Source organism: Haliotis rubra, unplaced genomic scaffold (genome assembly GCF_003918875.1).
Source record: "Haliotis rubra isolate DU_JTF1 unplaced genomic scaffold, ASM391887v1 Scf97, whole genome shotgun sequence".
NCBI classification, from domain to species: Eukaryota; Metazoa; Mollusca; class Gastropoda; order Lepetellida; family Haliotidae; genus Haliotis; species Haliotis rubra.
Window position 1 is genome coordinate 2,268,568 of NW_025767712.1, and position 20,550 is coordinate 2,289,117.

Below are 20,550 nucleotides of genomic sequence, written 5' to 3' on the forward strand. Positions count from 1 at the left end.
ATATGAGGGCAAGCCGAACAACATTGACAGATATATCTATTTCTCTGCTTGAATAATGAAGAAAAGAATAAAGAGGAAACGTGTTTTATTAGCCTCAGAAGATGAAATTCTACAAATCTTCTCCCATTAAAATCTGATTTATTGTCTTTCGCATTTTGATTCTTTAAACCACAAACTATATTTATCAAGTTTGCATTTTACTATCAACGGGTATTTGTTTCTTGGTAGGAATGTTTGTCTCATTTAGCGAAGATATTTTGGTTTAGTACACATCAAAACAACTTTTGAAACACACTTTCACGAATGATTCTGTACTTCGATTACGAAGGCAAGAACGGCTCCAATATGGAAAACGTGTATGTGGAAAACAAACACTATGGTACTATTCCCTGTGCATTTATTCAAGAACTACAACGTTTTCATATTTAAAACCATGTTATACTTTTCAACGAAGACAATCTTTTCCGATTCTAACTATAAAAAATAAAATATTGACAAATGTTATAATTCAACATTACCCAAAGAACATTCATTAGAACAATTTCATAATATATTTTGTTGTAATAAATAAGATTCTCTAAGGTTGTCTTTGCAGTAGGGTTAATGAAAGCTGTATTCCTACTAACTGCGTCACTAAGGTGCAGTCCGTATTAGTTTTCTATAATAGTTCAGAAATGTATCGTTGAATGGTGTAGCAGGTTCATCTCGTCTGTAAATCCTTGTTCGTTTCCGGAACTAAAGAGTACTTTCATAACATATTAATGCCGGAACGTGCGCATGCGCCTTAAAGTGATGCAAAAACGTGGTTAAGGTGAGCAAGAGAAGCAGATTTAAAACGTCCGTGTTTGGTGTAAGTAGCAGACAACATTGCCACTGGCACGAGCTAGTCAATAGCTGAGATATGGATGATGTTAAATGGTAAGAGAAAATCTAGTAGTTCACGTGCTACTGGAAATTAACGCGATATGGGTTTGCTTTCATTTTCTACCGATGGTTAAAACATACATGTCTAATATTTAGACATGTGAATGGTGTGCCACATGTTTCATTTGGTTTCTCATACTGATGTGGAATGCGTCCCAGTTGCTTAACTTAAATGTAAGATTAGGATGAGGATTGGTTTTGAAATTGTTTCGACGGCAAAGATCCACCGAACTCTGTAGATCATTTTAACATCTCATGAATGTGTCTGGTGTTGCATTTTCCCTTTGGCAACATACCTACAGCGTTACTTGAACACATTAACAGTTGATTAAAACTTGAAACTATCATTCTGAGTTATGATATTCTGAAACTGCATAACATTTCAATGTCCTATCCTTAAATATTGTCCTGTACATATCTCATGGTCTTGTGAGAAGATCTCATATTTCCATCAGCTGATGGTTACACTTGCACATGGATATGTACCAAGGATTCAAGACACTAAACTTTCAGGGCATGATTATAAGAGGATGAAGAAGATGCAATCAACTTAATTACTGAGTCTATCCATTTGATGCTCTTTTGTGTGCTCTTGCAATCAGGACTCTGGCCCATAATTTTGAGTAATATATCTGCTGTGGTGGCACCTTAATCATGTTAATGTTCACGATCATCTGAAGCGTCACAAATAAGCAAAGGTAACAATAAGAACTGATGTTTATTTTTTTTATGTCTTTTCCAGTAAAAAGGAAAACATGGCAGGAGAAAATGGCACAGCATCAGGTGCAGCTTCTGCACTTGAGACAAAGATTATTAACCAGATAGAGGTGAGTCTCCAGTTGAATCCCTGTTACCATAGTTTTGGTATGATTATTATTATTTTGACTACAACTTGTGAAACCTAACTTGAGGTTTTGATAAGTTTATTATATTATATTGTAATTTGATAACCTTGTATTAATTTTGTCTGATTGCAACAAGATTTAGACACAAAATTCATATTTTGCATATTCAAGTACAAGCCTTTTCACATGCCTGATTCTATTTTCAGTACTATTTTGGAGACATAAACCTGCCACGTGACAGATTTCTTCAGGATCAAATCACTCAGGATGATGGCTGTATCCTTTATATTTGTCCAAAGATTGTGTGAAAAACACTCTAACATTTTCAGTAACAGACATGATATATCTAGCTACCACTCTACAGCTGTAAAGGTTAGGACTCACAGATTCTCTGGGCGAAGATAGTATTTGAATATTTGGGATAATTCTGTTTGCCAGACATGGTGACCATTCACATTGCTGGCCAAGAATTTAACTCATGTAGTTGATATCAATTTGTTACAATCACAGGTGCAAATCTGGGTTTGAATTTGTCTTCAGCAACCCTTTCTTGTTGTAAGAGGCGCCTAATGTGCTCGCTAACTTGGTTGATCGCTGTTGCGTTGATCACTGGATTGTCTGGTCCAGCCTTGATATTTTACAGACCACCACCGTCCAACGTGAATATTGCTGAGTGTTAGGGGTGACTATTGAGGGGGAAACAACTATTGCGATAGCGATTGTCTATTGCAACGTACTATTGTGACCAACTATTGCAATATTATTGCGATAGTTGTTTTCTCCTTGAATTGTCTCATTTGAGGTCATTTCCCAAATGAATGTATAGTTTATATGAATAAAAACAATCTGAAGTAGTTTCAGTCTCTTTTATTGAGTGACAAGAAACTTGAAACCCAGATGAAGTAAACAGTTAAAACATAAATTCAATGAAGCTGCAAGTCTGTGCCCAAACATCCTACTAGTCAATTACTAAACTATCGATAGCCACACATACTATCGATAGTTTTTTTGTTTCTAAATTCTACCATCGATTAATTTCTATCGGAGACTCAACTTTGTCACAGCCCTAATGAGTGCTGCTTTGTACAGCAAACAAAGATACAGAATCATGTTAGAATCAACATCTAAGGATGGCTTAATGTTGATTTCAAGTATTTACCTGGACACCTTTTCATGGGCTTTAATGACTTTTTTTCACAGATGTACAGAACCCAGCTGATATTTATTAAGGTTTGTGAATGGTAATGATGCATTCTAATGATCTGGTGACAGTTTCCAATCCAAACTTCCTTGACTGTAGTACAGGGGTGACACTGGAGACTATGCTCAAGTTTAATCGGCTGAAGAAGTTGAGTGATGACCATGGTGTTATCTGTGCAGCTCTAAAGAAGTCTGCCAGTGGCTTGATGGAGGTAGGTATTATCAGGCTCTGTCCACTCTACTATCTGCTGTAGTCATCGTAGGTCTTCTAGTGTTAAGAAGGTCCTAAGTGCCACACATTAACATTAACTTCTGACTGTCTTACTCTTAACTCTGGGAGCGCTTTGAAAATCTTGGCCCTGACTTGTACTGAGGTGAGAATCCAGCTGTCTGCTGAGTCTAGGGTTTCAGTGAGGGAACCCAACTATCTGCTGAGGCTAGGGTTTTACTGAGGTGGGAAGCCAGCTGTCTGCTGAGGCTAGGGTTTGACTGAGGTGGGAAGCCAGCTGTTTGCTGAGTCTATAGTTTGACTGAGGTGGGAAGCCAGCTGTTTGCCGAGTCTAGGGTTTGACTGAGGTGGGAAGCCAGTCGTTTGCCGAGTCTATAGTTTGACTGAGCTGGGAAACCAGCTGTTTGCCGAGACTGGAGGCGGAAGCGAGTCGGAAGTCTAGGGTTTGTTTGACTGAGGTGGGAAGCCAGCTGTTTGCTGAGTCTAGGGTTTGACTGAGGTGGGAAAGCCAGCTGTTTGACTCGGAGTCCAGGGTTTGACTGAGGTGGGAAGCCAGCTGTTTGCCGAAGTCTATGGTTTGACTGGGAAGCCAGGCGCTGGGAAACCAGCTGTTTGCTGAGTCTATGGTTCTGAGGTGGGAAGCCAGCTTGTTTGACTGAGGCTGAGGGAAGCCAGCTGTTTGCTGAGTCTAGGAGTTTGACTGGGAAACCAGCTGTTTGCCAGCCATGGTTTGACTGAGTCTAGGGTTTGACTGAGGTGGGAAGCCAGCTGTTTGCCGAGTCTATGGTTTGACTGAGCTGGGAAACCAGCTGTTTGCTGAGTCTAGGGTTTGACTGAGGTGGGAAGCCAGCTGTTTGCCGAGTCTATGGTTTGACTGAGGTGGGAAGCCAGCTGTTTGCCGAGTCTATGGTTTGACTGAGGTGGGAAGCCAGCCGTTTGCCGAGTCTATGGTTTGACTGAGGTGGGAAGCCAGCCGTTTGCCGAGTCTATGGTTTGACTGAGGCGGGAAGCCAGCCGTTTGCTGAGTCTAGGGTTTACTGAGGCGGGAACCCAACTATCTGCTGTAGTCCATTGCTTGATTGAGGTAGGAAGCCAGGTATCTGTGGTAGTTAACATGTGATATGTTTATTAACACATAGGTTGCTGAAGACAACACGAAGATCCGCAGATCTCTTGATAAGCCGATGCCAGACAATACCAAGGAGAGGAGGGAGGAAGTGTCAGCCAGATGTGTATATGCTGTAAGTGTCATGGTTATTTCACATGGTTTCTAAACTTAGTAAGTTTACAAGAAACAAGAAATTGACCAATATATCACACCAGATTAAAGTTGGAAACGGGGAGCGTGATAAATATTTAAATGAGCACATGATGTTACTTGAGTTCTGATGTTCACTGACTGAGACTCATCTAAGGAACCGCTGATGCTCAAATTCTTTGACAGTTTTGTGTTTTGCATCGTAAGTTAGTTACGTGCATGAATTTAATGACAAAGGTTAGCTTTTAGAAAGTGGTGATTTAAAGATGACGTTGCATTGAAATTTTGCATTAAAGTATTTCTCCAGTGAAAGATGACAGTAATCACTACATGATGTGCATATGCTGTATAACCATATGTAGCCTGTGTCAATTAAGATCTTTCATCAAAAAACTCACCCGTGAAGGTCCGGGTTAGAATATTGATCTTCAGTAACCCATGCTTGTCGTAAGAGGCTGCTAACAGGATCGGATGGTCAGGCTATCTGACTTGGTTGACACATGTCATTGGTTCCCAATTGCACAGATCGATACTCATGCTGTTGATCACTGGGTTATCTGGTCCAGACTTGATTATTTACAGACCACCACCATATAGCTGGAATATTGCTGAGTGCGGCGTAAAACTAATCTCGCTCACTCATAAAATAACTGATTGCTTGCACCATAGTCAACATTGTTTTACTTGGTGAAAGGATTCTTTCAAACCATGTTATTATCTACACATTATGTGAAAAGGGTTGTTTATATATTCCCTTTGAATGCTACCTGATATGTTCCACACAACATCCAGTAGGTTAAACTATGTGACTGGCAAGATAACTTGAATAATACTGCTGATCTGGAAGCTATTGGAATAGCTATCTTTTGAACATCTTCGATAATCTCCAGGGTATACATTACGATCACTCTCCACTATACACTGGATGCATCCATGGCTTGGCCCGATGATTTTATTACCTCCCTTGACTGGCTTTTTATCCAATCAGTTGTCTACGCTGGGAAGTTGAGCGAACCAATCACAACTCAATTTTGCTTCTAAAATTATCTAACCGTTTAAACTTGGCAACACAATTGATGCAGAGGTACTCTGAAAGACGTAGAAGGAGTTCTTTTATATAGTTTTTTAAAGTTTCATATCTGTCAATTTGTCTGTATTATTTCCTCAAAAATCTGCGTGGCACTGCGAACAAACCTCCGCGACTGTGACCGCTATCTTTGTTGACACTGGCAAGCTCAGATGTAACGGTGGCTTAGCTGATTGTCTACTGTGAGAATGCGGAGCCAGCAAAGGGAGGTAATATAATTATCGGGCCAAGCCGTGGATGCATCCAGGGTATAGTGGAGAGTGATCGTAACATATACCCTGGGGATTATCGAGGATGCCTTTGAAGAATAAAAACCATGTAAAATGATTTATTCTCACTTACAATGATTTATCTGTCAACCTAGATGTGTAAATGTTTGGTCCAATGTATAGGTGGCAGTGTAAGAATGTCCTAATAGTTTGAAAGGAAGCTTGGATCTTACATATTAGCCTTGTGAAGTGTCATCATTGCCTTAAAAGATCTGGAATTCATTTTGTGTGCACCGTTCTGTAGGACCTGGGCGTTCAGTAGGGTGCGTAATTTGATGTCCAGAAAAACATTTTTACTCGTAAAATCGGGCCAAACTTAGAAGAAATACGAATAGCTGCAGAAAACAATAGATCAGACTATAGATGGCAATTATGTCGCTCAACCATGTATGACGACGGACCGTCGACACACCTGGAAAGAAATGCACGTGCTGCCTACAGGCACAAGGGGTCATCTCAAAGACATTTTGTGCTTTTTCATGTGTGTTGACTATGTCTCATCTATTGATTAACATCTTACCTGTCTTTCTTTCATAAAGTTTATGTTGAGATATATAAAAGAGTATGATACCTGAAAACCATAGAAACACATTGTAGTATATAGGTGACATGACCGCCCGAAGATCGACAGGACTGGATATTATTTGTAAATTGTTATGACGTACGGGGTGTACCTCCCCAGTATAATTGCCCTAAAGGATTATCTTATCTAAGCTGATATCTCTATCCCCCAGCTCGACCCCAGGTTTTGCATTTGAGACAACCCTCCCATCTGTTTCTTTTTATAGTGACAGTGAGACTCCATGGTAGCTACATCCTTAATAGTTTCAGCATAAAAGTTATTATTTTTTACGTCAGCTATCGTGTATAATGAATCTACGTCTAATTTCAAATTGGGCATTTAAAAAGTGTCCTTTGTAATACAATATCGTCGCACACTAATTTGCATAAAGCCATGGTCTGTTCCAAATAAGTCTTGTTGGACTTAGAAAAAACCCGCATTGCTAATTTCTGCACTAATTTCCCCTCAGTAAAGTCCTTTTTCTCCGTTTCCTATCTCTCTACCACTGAGACTGTAGTTAGGCCGAACTTAGTTTAACAGATATTTCACACTTTCACATATCAACTACATAAATTGTATAGATAAATGAGAAAATACAGTTTTGTTTTATTTCCAACAGTACTTTAGTGCATTGTCCATCTCCACTTTGCTGTGTTAGGCATGAGCACATGATGTTACTTGAGTTCTGATGTCCCCTGACTGAGACTCATCTAAGGAACCGCTGATGCTCAAAATTGTCAACTGAGTCATTTGGATGAAACCATATTTTTGATGGAATAATTGCAATAAATTATGGATGTGTGTGTAGAAGTCAGTATGAATTAATCTTGATACTGTTTAATCATTACAGGTTAAATGTTTGGGTAATGTTTATTTTCTCCCTGTAGCTCCTTGTGATGTTTCCAACACAAAACATTACACATTAGGCAGTCAGTAATGTATATATTTGGGGCAATGTTACAGAGTTATATCTCTGAAGTAAGTTAGGGAGTATTTTTACATGCATACCGTTAAGTGGTTCTGGACAGTCTTGCTGCAGAGTTGTGTCCCTTAGGCAGGCACAAAACCTGTCATTGTGGGTTCAAGTCTGGTTCCAAAGGGTAATAGTTGTAGGTTTGTCAACACCATACCTATAAATGTGTGACCTGCATCACTTTGGGCTTTTATTATCTGACATGCCTCCAGATAACTGGGATTATGTCACAAACTGCATTAAACCAGTCTCTCACAAGTGTAGGATATGTTCATGTATTTATTGGCCTTGTGGTGGGGTAGCCTTGTGGTTAAAGTGTTCGCTTGTCACGCTGAAGAGACGGGTTCGATTTCCCACGTGGGTACAATGTGTGAAGCCCATTTCTGGTGTCCCTCGCCGTGATATTGTTGGAATATTGCTAAAAGCAGCGAAAAACTATACTCACTCATACGACAGGACAGTCTGTATCACACTGACAATGAAAGCACATGATGTAACTAGACCTCTGATGTCCTGTGACTGAGACTCATCTAAGGAACCGCTGATGCTTTCTTTGAAGTTTTGCTGCTTCATGCAGTGTTTTCAGGAATAAATGATTCTCTTTGTCAGCTTTAAGTTTTTCCTGAAGAGGCATTCAGAACCAGAACAAAGGTTTTCCTATCAACTGACAGGACTGACATTTTAAAGACATTTCAGGCAGAGGTTAATGTGTAATAAAGACCATTGCGTATTGTTATGGCATATATAAGTTTGGATTTATTCCATAATATATTTGTATCTGGTCGTTTTTACTAGGTTCAAGTCAGTACTCTCTGCTAAAATGTTATCGTCACCCCATTTATTAAGACTGAAACTTAATGAATGACAACTTCTTGTTTATTGCATAGAGCAACATTTCCATGTAGATTCTTACATTCTTATCAAGCTCAAAATTTGCTTGTTGGCCTTTCTGTAAAATCTCTGTCCCTCTTGTGAGAGACGTGCCCCTCTCGTCATATTACTGGACTCGCGCCCTCCTTCGTCATATTACTGGACTCACGCCCTCCTCGTCATATTAGTGGACTCATGCCCTCCTTCGTCGTATTACTGGACTCGCGCCCTCCTTCGTCATATTACTGGACTCATGCCCTCCTCGTCATATTACTGGACTCATGCCCTCCTTCGTCGTGGATTACTGGACTCATGCCTTTCTTCGTCATTAAACCTGCCTAAATCTGTCCTGTTGTCATATAACCTATCTCTTTCCACTGTATAACGGGACAAAGTCTTTCCTTCCACTGTATAATGGGACAAAGTCTCTCCTTCCACTGTATAACGGGACAAAGTCTCTCCTTCCACTGTATAACAGGACAAAATCTCTCTGTCACCATATGATAGGACCAACTCCCCTCTTGCTTTACAGAAAGGTTTCCCTGAGGATCGAACACTGGACGAGCTGCAAGAGTTCTTCAATAAACAAGGAGAAGTGGAGAGCATTTCCATGAGACGAATTCCCAAAACAAAGGACTTCAAGGTAGGTGCAGGTCTAAAGCAACCTTTAATTTTTATGTATATTTCTTTCATAAGTCACCCGTGAAGATCCGGGTTAGAATTGATCTTCAGTAACCCATGCTTGTCGTAAGAGGTGACTTGAGGGATCGGGTGGTGAGGCTCGCTGACTTGGTTGACACATATCATTGTATCCCAATTGCACAGATCGATGCTCATGCTGTTGATCACTGGATTGTCTGGTCCAGACTCGATTATTTACAGACGGCTGCCATATAGCTGGAATGTTGCCGAGTGCAGCGTAAAACTAAACTCACTCACTCTTTCATAGTGCCCTGTGTGTTTTACTGCCCGAGTTCAAGGAGCAGTCTTCTGTACTATTCTGATTCATGCTTGCTGTGAATGTTTCAGGGTTCTGTGTTTGTGGTGTTCGCTAATAAGGAGGATGCAGAGAAATTTGTTAAAGCAGAATCCTTAAAGTATGGAGAAACAGAACTAATCCGAAGTTTCAAGTAAGTTTGTACATATGTTTTTCTGCATGTTAATTCATATATGTTAACTCTTGTATGTAAGTATCGGACAGTGATCATTAGGTAAAACACATTCAATTTTAGTGTGTTTTTATTGCTTGCCACGAAGTGGGGCCAGGGATTTGGAAATGGAGTCTGTCCTTATATCCTTCAGTCCATCCGCTTCTCAATGTATAGAAATTTTCTCAAAAACAATTCGACTTAACAAATTTTAGTATTCAGTTTTAGACTGTGGTCCTTTCTTCATGCTTTGTGCATATCAACTAAAATTGGGACAAGAAACTAATGAAATTACATGAATAAATATACTCTGCGTCATTAATGAATGGTCAAGCTATTGGTAACTATTTCTTAAAAGTTTAAAATCTTTGTTTTTGTTTGAAATATATACAGCTGAATGTTTTACAAACTGTCAAAACAGTATGGGAAAACACATCAGGCCGTTGAAATGTCATTATTAGGTTCTTTAACATCCAATACATTCTGCTACAAATGGCACATTTTTTATTGAAATTGTCAGTATGGAAATCTACCTGCCACTTAATGTCTATGATTTGCACATGCAAGTCGCTCTATCCATGGAAAGTGGAGGACAATACACATGCATTGATGCTTTTTCACTGTCGTTCACTGTTCAGGTACCTGTTTGAAATTGCAGCTTATAATGAGAGGTTTTGTGGCACTTGTTGAAAGGTGTCAGGCTATAGGCCTTTAGGAATCTGGTCAAACTCAGCGGCAGGTTGCTGTCTGCTTTAATGTGAGTCGGAGTGCTATTGGTAGACTGTGGCAGAGATTTCAAGCCAATGGGTCCGTGGAATATGCACGTCGACCAGGTCGCCCCAGAGTCACAATAGTCAGAGATGATAGGTACATGATTAACTCTACGTTACGTAATAGATTCCTTAACGCAGCAGATCTTCCGACAGAACACTTCAATGTTAACAATGTAAGGATAGCACCGTTCGTTGATGTTTAAGGGCAGCCAGACTCCGCTGTAGGCAACCTGCAGTTCGTCCACCACTAACCCCATGTCATAGGCAGGTGCGTTTGAGATGGAGTAGGCATGGTCCCATGTGCTCTTCACAGATGAAAGCAGATTCAATTTGTCCTTCCATGATGGTCAGCAGATGAGTTATTGTCGCAATGGAGAGCAAATAGCAGATGCAACTGTGGCCATGCATAACCGATTTGGCTGGAGGTTGGTCATGGTTTGGGCAGGGCTAACTCCTACTGGACATACTCCACTGCACATGGTCGACAGTAATCGTACCGGAGACCATTATCGGGACGAGATTCTGGCTCCTATAGCAGTACGATTTCTGCAAGCTATGCATGGCTTTTATGGTGGAACCCCTTTACTGCAAGACGACAATGCTAGGCCTCACAGGGCCAGGATTGTCACGGAATTCCTTCGGCAGCAGGGTGTAGAGCAGATGGAGCGGCCAGCATGCTCACCAGACCTCAATCCAATTGAGCATGCCTCGGATGAATTCGGTCGACGTGTGTACACACGTCACCCAGCAGCAGTGGATCTCCCAGGACTCTGCAGAGCTCTAGTAGAGGAATGGAATGCGATTCTGCAAGCTTTCTTTATGAACTGACCGCCTCAGTGGTGTAGTGACCGCGTCATACCAGAAGACGTTAAAATATGGTACTTGTTGGTCCCTGCCTGGCGCTCGGCATTAATGGGTACAACAAGGACTGGTCTGAGTGGGGTATTCGTGCTTCACTGCGGCATGGAATCTGTGGGCTAGCGCTATAAAACCAGCTTAAGTCTGGGCTAGTACAAGCAGCCGCACATACACACGCATGCACGTCATGTGAGCGAAATATTCTCAAGCACGACGTAAAACCCAATTTCACCTCACCTCTTTATGAACTTGCTAAGGAGCATGAGAACAAGGTGCACCTGTGTTTTGGAACCGCGAGGAGGGTACACAAGATACTGGATGACAAAGTGCTTCATGTTTGTCCTTTTCATTTTGGGGGGTTGGTCTATACAACTGATGTTTGCTAGTGCTGTTCGAACTTTTTGTCTGTATGTCATGTGTCACGTTTGTCAACACATTAAATGTTATGATGACGCCCTTAGTTCTATTATTTATGAGAAATGTTTCTTTACATGTGCTATATATCATTTGACCGTTTATTAATGACGCCTAGTATACTTGCTTGTCTTGAAAATTGGTGCCATAAATGAGTGGGAGCCTTTTCTGTGGATCAGTTTTGAAATCTGGTTTGCACTGATTATGCTTTTAGGTTTCTCAGCACCATACCTGTAGTGTTATCACTTAGAACTTTCCTCCCAAATTATGCTGACGCTTATGATATGACTGAAATATTCTCCACATCACTCCACTCCTCCACTCCACTCCACTCCTCCACCCCACTTCACTCCACTCATGGCAGTGTGGAGTGAAAATGTACCTCATTTTCATGTTTTAACCATAATATGAGCAAGCTTTCAATTTGAATATTGTAAGCTAACTTATCAGGCGGCATTGAGTCAACAAGGCAACCTTTTCCTGGTAAGATCACAAAGAATGAAAATAACCAATGGCTGTTTTTCAGAGAAGATTATTTCAAAAGAAAGAACGAAGAAAAGAGGCAGGCGAAGAAGCAGCATAATGACGAGTAAGTAAACACTTGTATATCATTGTACACAGCTGACTCATACTATTTTAGACAGGATGCTGATGTCTTCAAAATAGGTTCACCAATGACTGACAAGAATGTTGGCAATAGAGAACTGCCTCTCCTTGCCACCTTGTCGGGGCGGTGGGGTAGCCTAGTGGTTAAAGTGTTGGCTCGTCATGCCGAAGATCCGGGTTCGATTCCCCACATGGGTACAATGTGTGAAGCCCATTTCTGGTGTCCCCTGCCGTGATATTGCTGGAATATTGCTAAAAGCAGCGTAAAACTAAACTAACTCGCTCACTCACTGCCACCTTGTCAGCTCATCCAGACACTTACTGTGCATCAGATGACTTGTCAGTGTGTCTTGTTGTTGTAGATATCTTATTGTAGATATTGTAAGCTGGCCGCTCACTAAAGTACTGCTGTACCGGAACGGGGGTCAGCAGTATTCACTTGGCCTTGACGATTCCTTCACATATTCCTGTGTAAAGCCATAAATCTTAAAGGCTGGGGTTCAAACCTATACACAAATGGGGTGTTGCCACGTTGTATTGTCAAAGCTGTCTTTCGATGCAAATCAAAGCAGTCCATTCCATGAAATATAACAAATTTGACTCACCGGTTCATGATGTAATTATGCCATAGTATAAAGAAGTGTTATGAAGACAGTCTACAAAGCATACGTTTTGAAAATTTATTTCTATTTTTGATATCCTGATTTGAATTTCCCACTGTATGAGTCAGGTGACCAGAGGAGGAGCGACAAGTGTGCTAGTGGAGGAACTGTTCATTCGGGGTTCCATATTTCACTTTTTGTCTCCCCGGCATGTAATATAGTTGACGCCTCATCCTTCTGTCCATCCATAATCATTTTGTTTCTGGAACATAACTAAAAAAACGTTCATTATTTTTATTAAAAATTGGTAGATATATCAAACAGAACCTAAAGTGGTGCCTTTTGCTATTTACAGATTTTTTGTCATTTTTAGTTTTCTTGGTTTCCATGGAAACCGGATGTAGTTTCAAAAGGGAGGGGTGGGCTTTGATTCTGGAGCACAAGTCGAAAACCTTCAATATCTTTCTACAAGACTTAACGGATATATCAAACAGATTTTGAAGTGGTGCCTTTTGCTATTTACAGATTTTTGGCATTTCTATTTTTCATGATTTCCATGGAAACGATTTGAACTTTGCACTAAAAAAAATCAAGTTGGACTTTAAGTAACTCTCAGATGGTTTGTTCTGTCAACTATGTTTTGGCTGGGGGTGGGGGGAGCGATTTTGTTCTGATGACTCTTGTTTCCAATGCTGTTGTGATTCTTTCAAATGCTCTGTGTCTTTAAATAATTCCACTTTTCCTTTTATAGTGTCAAGGAAAAGGAGAAGGAACAAGATGATGTAAGCTGTGAATTCATTCATTTTATCTTATTAGCAAGATAGAAAGAACATTGTTCACCTTAGCCTTGCAGGGGAATATAAATGGTGCTAAATAAGAATTGCATACGTGTGATAATTCCATTTAACAGTTTAAATAGTTATTTTGACAGTCAGTAGTTCTCTATTACCGGTACATATGACCCTAACTGCTCAACATATTATTCACAATGACTAATTTTCTGAGCTACTGCTCAAGTTTGGCAAGCAGTGATGTAAATTCAATTATGCAACATCTGTTTTGTTAATCAATTATATAATGTAGAATACATTTCTCAAGAGTAAATGTTAAATCTAGTCATTCATCATGAAGTGGTAACCATGTTTCTAATGCATGTTTCTGTTATTAGAAAATTCGAGATCGCATTAGGACATCCACCATCTTAAGACTTGACGGCCTGCCTGGTAACATCACCCTGGAAGATCTCCGCAACTTCTTCTCTGACTTCGGCACGGTGGCCTGGGTTGATCACGACAATGGAGAAACAAAGGTAGCCGTCCAACTTGTGCAGAACATTACGGATGTAAAGTTTCTATTCTCATGTTTTTGTTGGGATATTTCTCTTAGTTGTAAACTGTGCCTTTATTGTCATGGTTGCCATTCATAATTGCATCCTTTAGCAATTGTAGCTCAACTACTGATCATGGACTCATTTTCTATGATGCTTATTGCCTTTAGCAATCTTATTAAGATCAGATATTTCCTGTGTTACATCAGCTCTCTTAAGTCTTCACTTCTCCCAACACGTCATTCCAAATTTATTTTGATAAAAACAAATCTGCAAATGGTACTGCACTTGGGCTTAGATGCCATGAGACAACATTCTATTTAGTATTCACAACAGTTCAGAGATGTATTGGAGGAAAAAGATATGATTATGTGAAGTTGGGATTTTAGCTTATTGGTACATGACTTGGGTCAACATTTATTTGGCTAGTGTGCTGTTTAGTACTCCTGTTGATGCCCCAAAGAGTGTTTAGCCCAGTTATGTTGTGACTGAGTTACTGAGAAACAAAGGAGTAAATCTATTTTTGATAATACATCAGAAGGAATGCATGAATCAAAACATTTGGTAGGTGTTTCACAGGTGTCAAAGCGACGTGTGAATTCAAAGGCATGGGTGAATCATGTCGGCTGAACCTGTGAAGATCCAGGTTAAAATTGGTCTTCAGCAACCCATACTTGCCGTAAGAGGCGACTTACGGGATTGGGTGGTCAGACTCACTAACTTGTTTTACACGTCACTGTATCCCAATTGCATAGATATAGGTCTATGCTCATGCTGTTGATCACTGGATTGTGTGGTCCAGACTCAGTAATTTAAAGATTGATGCCATATATCCTGGAATATTGCTGAGTGCAGCTTTGAACAACAACCAAACCAAGCCATGTCAGCTGAAACAAATCTCTTGCATCAGGTGTTAATGAACTTTTTATTTCAGGGCTATGTGAGGTTTACCAACGAGAATGAGGCAACAGAAGTGTTGACTAAAGCTAAGGAGGCAGGAGAGGGCAAGATTGAAATCAACAATAATGAAGTGACAGCTCGTGTGCTTGATGGTAGGCTCCTTTGCTTTGCTTTATCCTCATCTACATGTCATCATACCCCAGTTGTGTAGATCGATGCTCATGCTGTTGATAACTGGATTGTCTCAATTATTTACAGACCCAGTTATTTACAGATGCTGCCATATAGCTGGAATATTGCTGAGTGTGATGTAAGACTAAACTCACTCCTCATCTACCGCCTCTGTGGTGTGGTGGTTAGAGCGTCCACCTGGAGAGCGAGAGCGGCCTCGTCATACCAAAAAACGTTAAAATATGGTATTTGTTGTTCCCTGCCTGGCTCGGCATTAATGGGTACAACAAGGACTGGTCGGCTCGAAGTCAGTATGATGTGTCTGAGTGGGGTATTCAAGCTTCACTGCGGCCTGGTATCTCAGTGACCTAGCACTATAAATCCAGGTTAAGTCTGGACTCTAGTACAAGCAGCCACGCATGCACGTCATCATGTGAGCAAAATATTCTCAAGTACAACGTTAAACCCCATTTCACCTCATCTCACTCCTCATATGAAGATGAGGAATGTGATACTGGATAGACACTAAAGTCTTGTACCCACCTCTGCCATGAGTGTCTCCCCAGTGGGCAACCAGGATGGCATCTCTCTCCTGTTCGTCTCTCTCTCTCTCTCTCTCTCTCTCTCTCTCTCTCTCTCTCTCTCTCTCTCTCTTCTCCTCTTTCTCTTTCCTTCCCTTTCTTCTCCCCCCTAAAATTAAGGTTTGACAACAACCCTGTCTGTTTGTACAGAAGTTTTCGTCTTGTCTTAATAATTTATAACACTTTCTCTGTGTGTAGGGGAGGAAGAACTCAACCACTGGAAGATGATCTTTAAGACAATGGAAGATCAACGCAGGACTCGCAACAAACCAGGAGGTTTCAGAGGAGGCAAGCGACGCAACAACCAGTATGGAGGAAGGGTAAGTAAACAGGAAATACCTTATTTTGTGCTCATCATCTGTTTATCTGCTCAATAGTTAATGGTGTAATCCGACAGCTAACATTTGGTTTTGTGCATATTTGCAGACTAAATAAGGATGCAGTAAGATAATATCAGTATATTCTGTTACAGTGGAAACTTTTCAACCATAACTTATCATTCTCTGTTACAATTTTGGCATTGTCAAAATAAGTTTCCCAAAGTTACCCATGTACAAAAATTTTGCCAAAAGAATGTTACCCATGTACAACACTCTAGTCGTAAAATATTACCCATTTTCTGATTATTAATGTAAGTACCGGGTATGTACCCGATTCTTGTAGTAAAATGTCAAAAATATACCCTATACTTGTCATGAAATGATATCCATATACCCATTCTTGTCGTAAAAAGTAACCCATCTACCCTTTCTTGTCGTAAAAAGTAACCCATCTACCCATTCTTGTCGTAAAAAGTAACCCATCTACCCATTCTTGTTGAAAGAGATGACTGAGTAGAATCAAGTGGGTTCCAGTGTGTGACCTGGCACATAGTATTTTTTTGTAAGCTGTGATGTTACTGAAATACTGTTGAAAGGTGCATTAAAGCAAATCACTCAATGTGGATCATGGTGTCCAGCACTGAATGCCCTCTGCAGACTTGACTCTTCACAGACTGCTGATACTTTGTTGAATTACTGCTGTCTGTGATGTATAACACGCTCTCTTTCTCCTGTGAGCATTTAAGTTTGAAACTGCTTCATAGTTGAATTTGAATTACCGGTACTTTCTTTGTTGCTACAGGGAAAGCGGAGTTTCAACAAGGACAGAGATGGAGGTATGTGTTTAAACACACCTACACTGGTTTATTCTATTATTGTGAAATGTTTGGGAGTTTGTTCAGAGATATGTTGCAGGTATTGTTCAGGGATACACTGGGATATTATTCAGAGTTCCATTGTCAGGGTATCGTTGAGGGTTACATGGTCAGGGAACTGTTCAGTGTTACATTGTCATGATACTGTTTGATGTCTTTCAGTGGCATTTAGAAGTTGTACATAGATGTCCAAGATATTTTTATGGATTAAACTTCTTTTTATTTCCCTCACGACGTTTTGGGACCATTCCAGGTCCCTTCATCAGGTGAACTGACAGTTGAGAGAGAACTGTCAGTTCACCTGATGAAGGGACCTGGAACTGTCAGTTCACCTGATGAAGGGACCTGGAACTGTCAGTTCACCTGATGAAGGGACCTGGAATGGTCCTGAAACGTCGTGAGGGAAATAAAACAGAAGTTTAATCCATAAAAATATCTTGGACATGATACTGTTTAGCATAAAAGATTGCACACCATATAATTCTAGATAACCCGTGAAGATGAGGCTTAAAAGTGTTCCTTGGCAATCAGTGGTAAAAGCAACTAATAGAATGTCAGAATCCAGGCTTGATTACTCACAAAGCATGGCATTAACAACAACAATATGCTTTGCTGATGTAACCTGCTTCTTGTTTCAGATGGAGAGTCCAAAGATTCTGGAGAGCCTGCAGCCAAGGTAGTAAAGACAGAAGACGACTGAGAATGTCTCCCTGCTGCAGCATACAATACAATCATCAGATGTCTCTTTTGTGCCTTTGTCCATCAGATGACTCCACCAGGTGGAAGGGCAGAGGTTGGGGACAAGGACTGGAGTCTGGGGATGAGAGACGAGGGCGCCGGGGATGTGGGGGCTCTCAGTTCATGGGACATCTTTGGCTGACTACCTTGAACATAATGATGTACATTCACATTACATGTGGCTCTATAAGAGTTAACAATGTAGATATGAAAGCGATTGGAAGTGGTGTTCTGAATGTGACATGTTCTGTTTTATATTTATGAAAGATGTTGCTGTTAGTAAAACAAAATTATAAAAGGTAGTAATAAGTGGATTATGGGTGTAGCACCATATGTAAAAGGAATGTTTACGTTGTTGTGGATATAAACAAAATTGCTGGATTCCTTTGTTGACATTGATATGAATATCAAATGGGTTGACAGTGTTTGACTACTTCAGTGAAATCAATGGAAAATAATAATAGTTCATCTTATTTTGTAAGTTTTTGAAGAGCAAATAGAATGATTGGAAATACATTGTATCGAAATCCAGCGTAAAATGTTGTACTGTATTTCCTAGCCAATAGCACCAGGCCACACCCCATATTGCAAGGTGAAAAGAGATTGTAGAAAACTGGAAATGTGTTTTTACTTTTTGTAATAATACCGCCTAAATCTGAACATTTTTACCCAGTGCTTTTACAAGATTAGATAAATTTCTTACCCGTTTCCAAAGGGTTAAATTCAGCAAGATGGATTATTGGTCAAAAGCACAAAATAGGGTGCAAGTATAGTAACGGTTGACCATCCACCTTTGGCAAGTAGCTCTGCCCAGTAAAGAGCTGGGAGGCATGGGTTGTCCATGTCTATTCATTTACTCATCTATACATAAACCATTTCACATTTTAATGTACTTTTTATACTTTCGTTTGTTCCTAATACATTTCACAAACAGTTTATTTGGAAACATTTTCACCTTGTATTATGAAAGTTGTTTAGTACTTTTTAAGGCTAACTGTAGTCACATTTTATGGCAATCATTTCCATTTGTACATAGTGTCAATAAACTACATTTATCATCACCTGGTGTTTTAAATGCCTTTGTGGGATGTTGTGTATCCATTGCAGAGACCTTCAGTTACAATATACCCTTTGTGGGATGTTGTGTATCTGTCAGGGTAGAGATTGCGATCGGAGTCTCTACTGGTAGAATCTGCAATCCTACTAGTAGAGATTGCAATCAGAGTGTCGACTGGTACAATCGGAGATTCTACCAGTAGATTTCCAATTCAAATGGTAGAAACTCTGATTGATCTGTGGGCAAACAACAAAGATGACAACAATTGTACAAATTTATGGAGAGATGGAGAAGTGTAATAATACTTTGGGGGCAGGGCCTGACGAAGATTATTATAAAAATTACATTCTAAGCAGAAGTGATATTCAGACTCAATAATGGGTACAACACAAAGAGGGCATAATCTTTCACTCTGTGCTAGGCCAATCTTTGGTCTCCTCGATTAGCATCGGAGCTTATAGAGTGCATATTGTTTTATGCTTATATTCGATATCTTCCATTGAAAAGTGCACACATCAGTGATTATTGATAACAAATAATGTCACATTTATGATGGACCTAAATTTTGCGCATGTCATTTATTGATGAACATAGCTGACATTAGCACTCACAATGAAGTGCATGGAATTTTTTATTATTTTTTTATTTTAGCATTACATTTATTTACAATAACAATCATAAATGAAAACAAAGTAACAATGTTTTATTTTCATTTTGTTTGTAAACATCAAGTTGGACAAACCTCGTGCACTTTTCAATGGAAGATGTCATTCTACAATATACAAAAATAAATTTTGTTTTTCTAAATATTCACTTAGATTGCAATCTCTACTAGTAGGATCAGATTTGAGCTTCTACTGGTAGGGATTGCGATTGTATAGGTTATTCTATATAATGAGAGTCTCTACTGATAGAGACTCCGAGTGCAATCTCTACTAGTAGGATCGGAGATTCTACCAGTAGAAACTCCGATCGCAATCTCTACTGGAAGAGACTCCGATCGCAATCCCTACTGGTAGAATCTCCGATCCTACCAGATCGCAATCTCTACCCTGACATATCCATTGCAGAGACCTTCAGTTACAATATACCCTTTGTGGAATGCTTGGTATGAATGTGGTTTCCCATGACTTGATTAAGAGGCAACACTTGATTTTTAAAGCCACACTCAGCAATATTCCAGTTATAAAATTATGAAAAGTGGTATTTTTCAATTATTTTGTTCTATCTGAAAATAAGTCAAGAAAATGGTATAAAATCTTGCAAAACATACAACTGAATTGTACAAAATAGGAAATAATGAAAATTAAAATTGAAAAAATGTTTGAATTTGGATTTTGGACACTCCAGCGCTCTGGAAACGAGTATATGAGAGTTGTCTCCTCTTTGTTTACAAAGGTTCTATCTTTTATAAAACTCGTAACTAGATGAGGCTATAGTAAGCGTAATAGATACGTTATTACAAAGACAGCTAAAGCTACAATTAACACAGATGAGGACTGAGGTGATTCAGCTCCCATAATTAGTCCACAAAAATATATGCACTGCTGTCGTGAGAGACTACGCACCCAGGTGAAAAATGGGACATTCTGTATCAAGATTTAACAGTACTTCAAGACTGACTGAGTTTTAGTTTTACGCCGCTTTTAGCAATGTTCCAGCAATATAACGGCGGGGGACACCAGAAATGGGCTTAACACATTGTGCCCATGTGGGGAATCGAACCCGGGTCTTCGGCGTGACGAGCCAACGCTTTAACCACTAGGCTACCCCACCGCCCCAGTACTTCAAGAAACACATGTCAGAATGATAGATTAGGAAAATATGATACCATTTATAGTTTCTATGCAATTATTTTTTAAACAATTTCGAAAGGTGATTGAAGGATAAGCCTTTTCTCTTTTAACTTTAAAAAAGGTAACTACATATTATGTGAGCAGAATTGAGTGAACCCTAGCAAATA

General features: G+C 39.8%; 1 protein-coding gene across 3 annotated transcripts; it reads left to right on the forward strand.

Annotated features, from left to right (window-relative positions):
* The first annotated feature begins 780 nt into the window (after positions 1–780).
* On the forward strand, positions 781–18,591 carry LOC124265257 (lupus La protein-like). 3 transcript variants are annotated; one of them, XM_046700045.1, is made up of 14 exons: positions 781–918; positions 1,667–1,751; positions 1,976–2,045; positions 3,075–3,181; positions 4,338–4,439; positions 8,750–8,860; positions 9,247–9,347; positions 11,937–11,999; positions 13,370–13,400; positions 13,787–13,927; positions 14,880–14,997; positions 15,796–15,917; positions 16,720–16,753; positions 17,431–18,591. In XM_046700045.1, the coding sequence occupies exons 1-14, from the start codon at positions 902–904 to the stop codon at positions 17,490–17,492; spliced, it is 1,164 nt and encodes a 387-aa protein (XP_046556001.1). In that variant the 5' UTR covers positions 781–901; the 3' UTR covers positions 17,493–18,591. The 3 variants fall into 3 exon arrangements, with proteins under 3 accessions (XP_046556001.1, XP_046556003.1, XP_046556002.1); XM_046700047.1 differs by having other exon boundaries at positions 793–811; XM_046700046.1 differs by having other exon boundaries at positions 802–850.
* The last annotated feature ends 1,959 nt before the right edge of the window (positions 18,592–20,550 follow it).

Excerpts from the sequence above, each read along its gene's own strand:
- LOC124265257 (XM_046700045.1), top strand. Across the intron at positions 4,440-8,749 it reads CAGCCAGATGTGTATATGCT|AAAGGTTTCCCTGAGGATCG; the intron begins GTAAGTGTCATG and ends CTTGCTTTACAG. Across the intron at positions 13,928-14,879 it reads ACGACAATGGAGAAACAAAG|GGCTATGTGAGGTTTACCAA; the intron begins GTAGCCGTCCAA and ends TTTTTATTTCAG.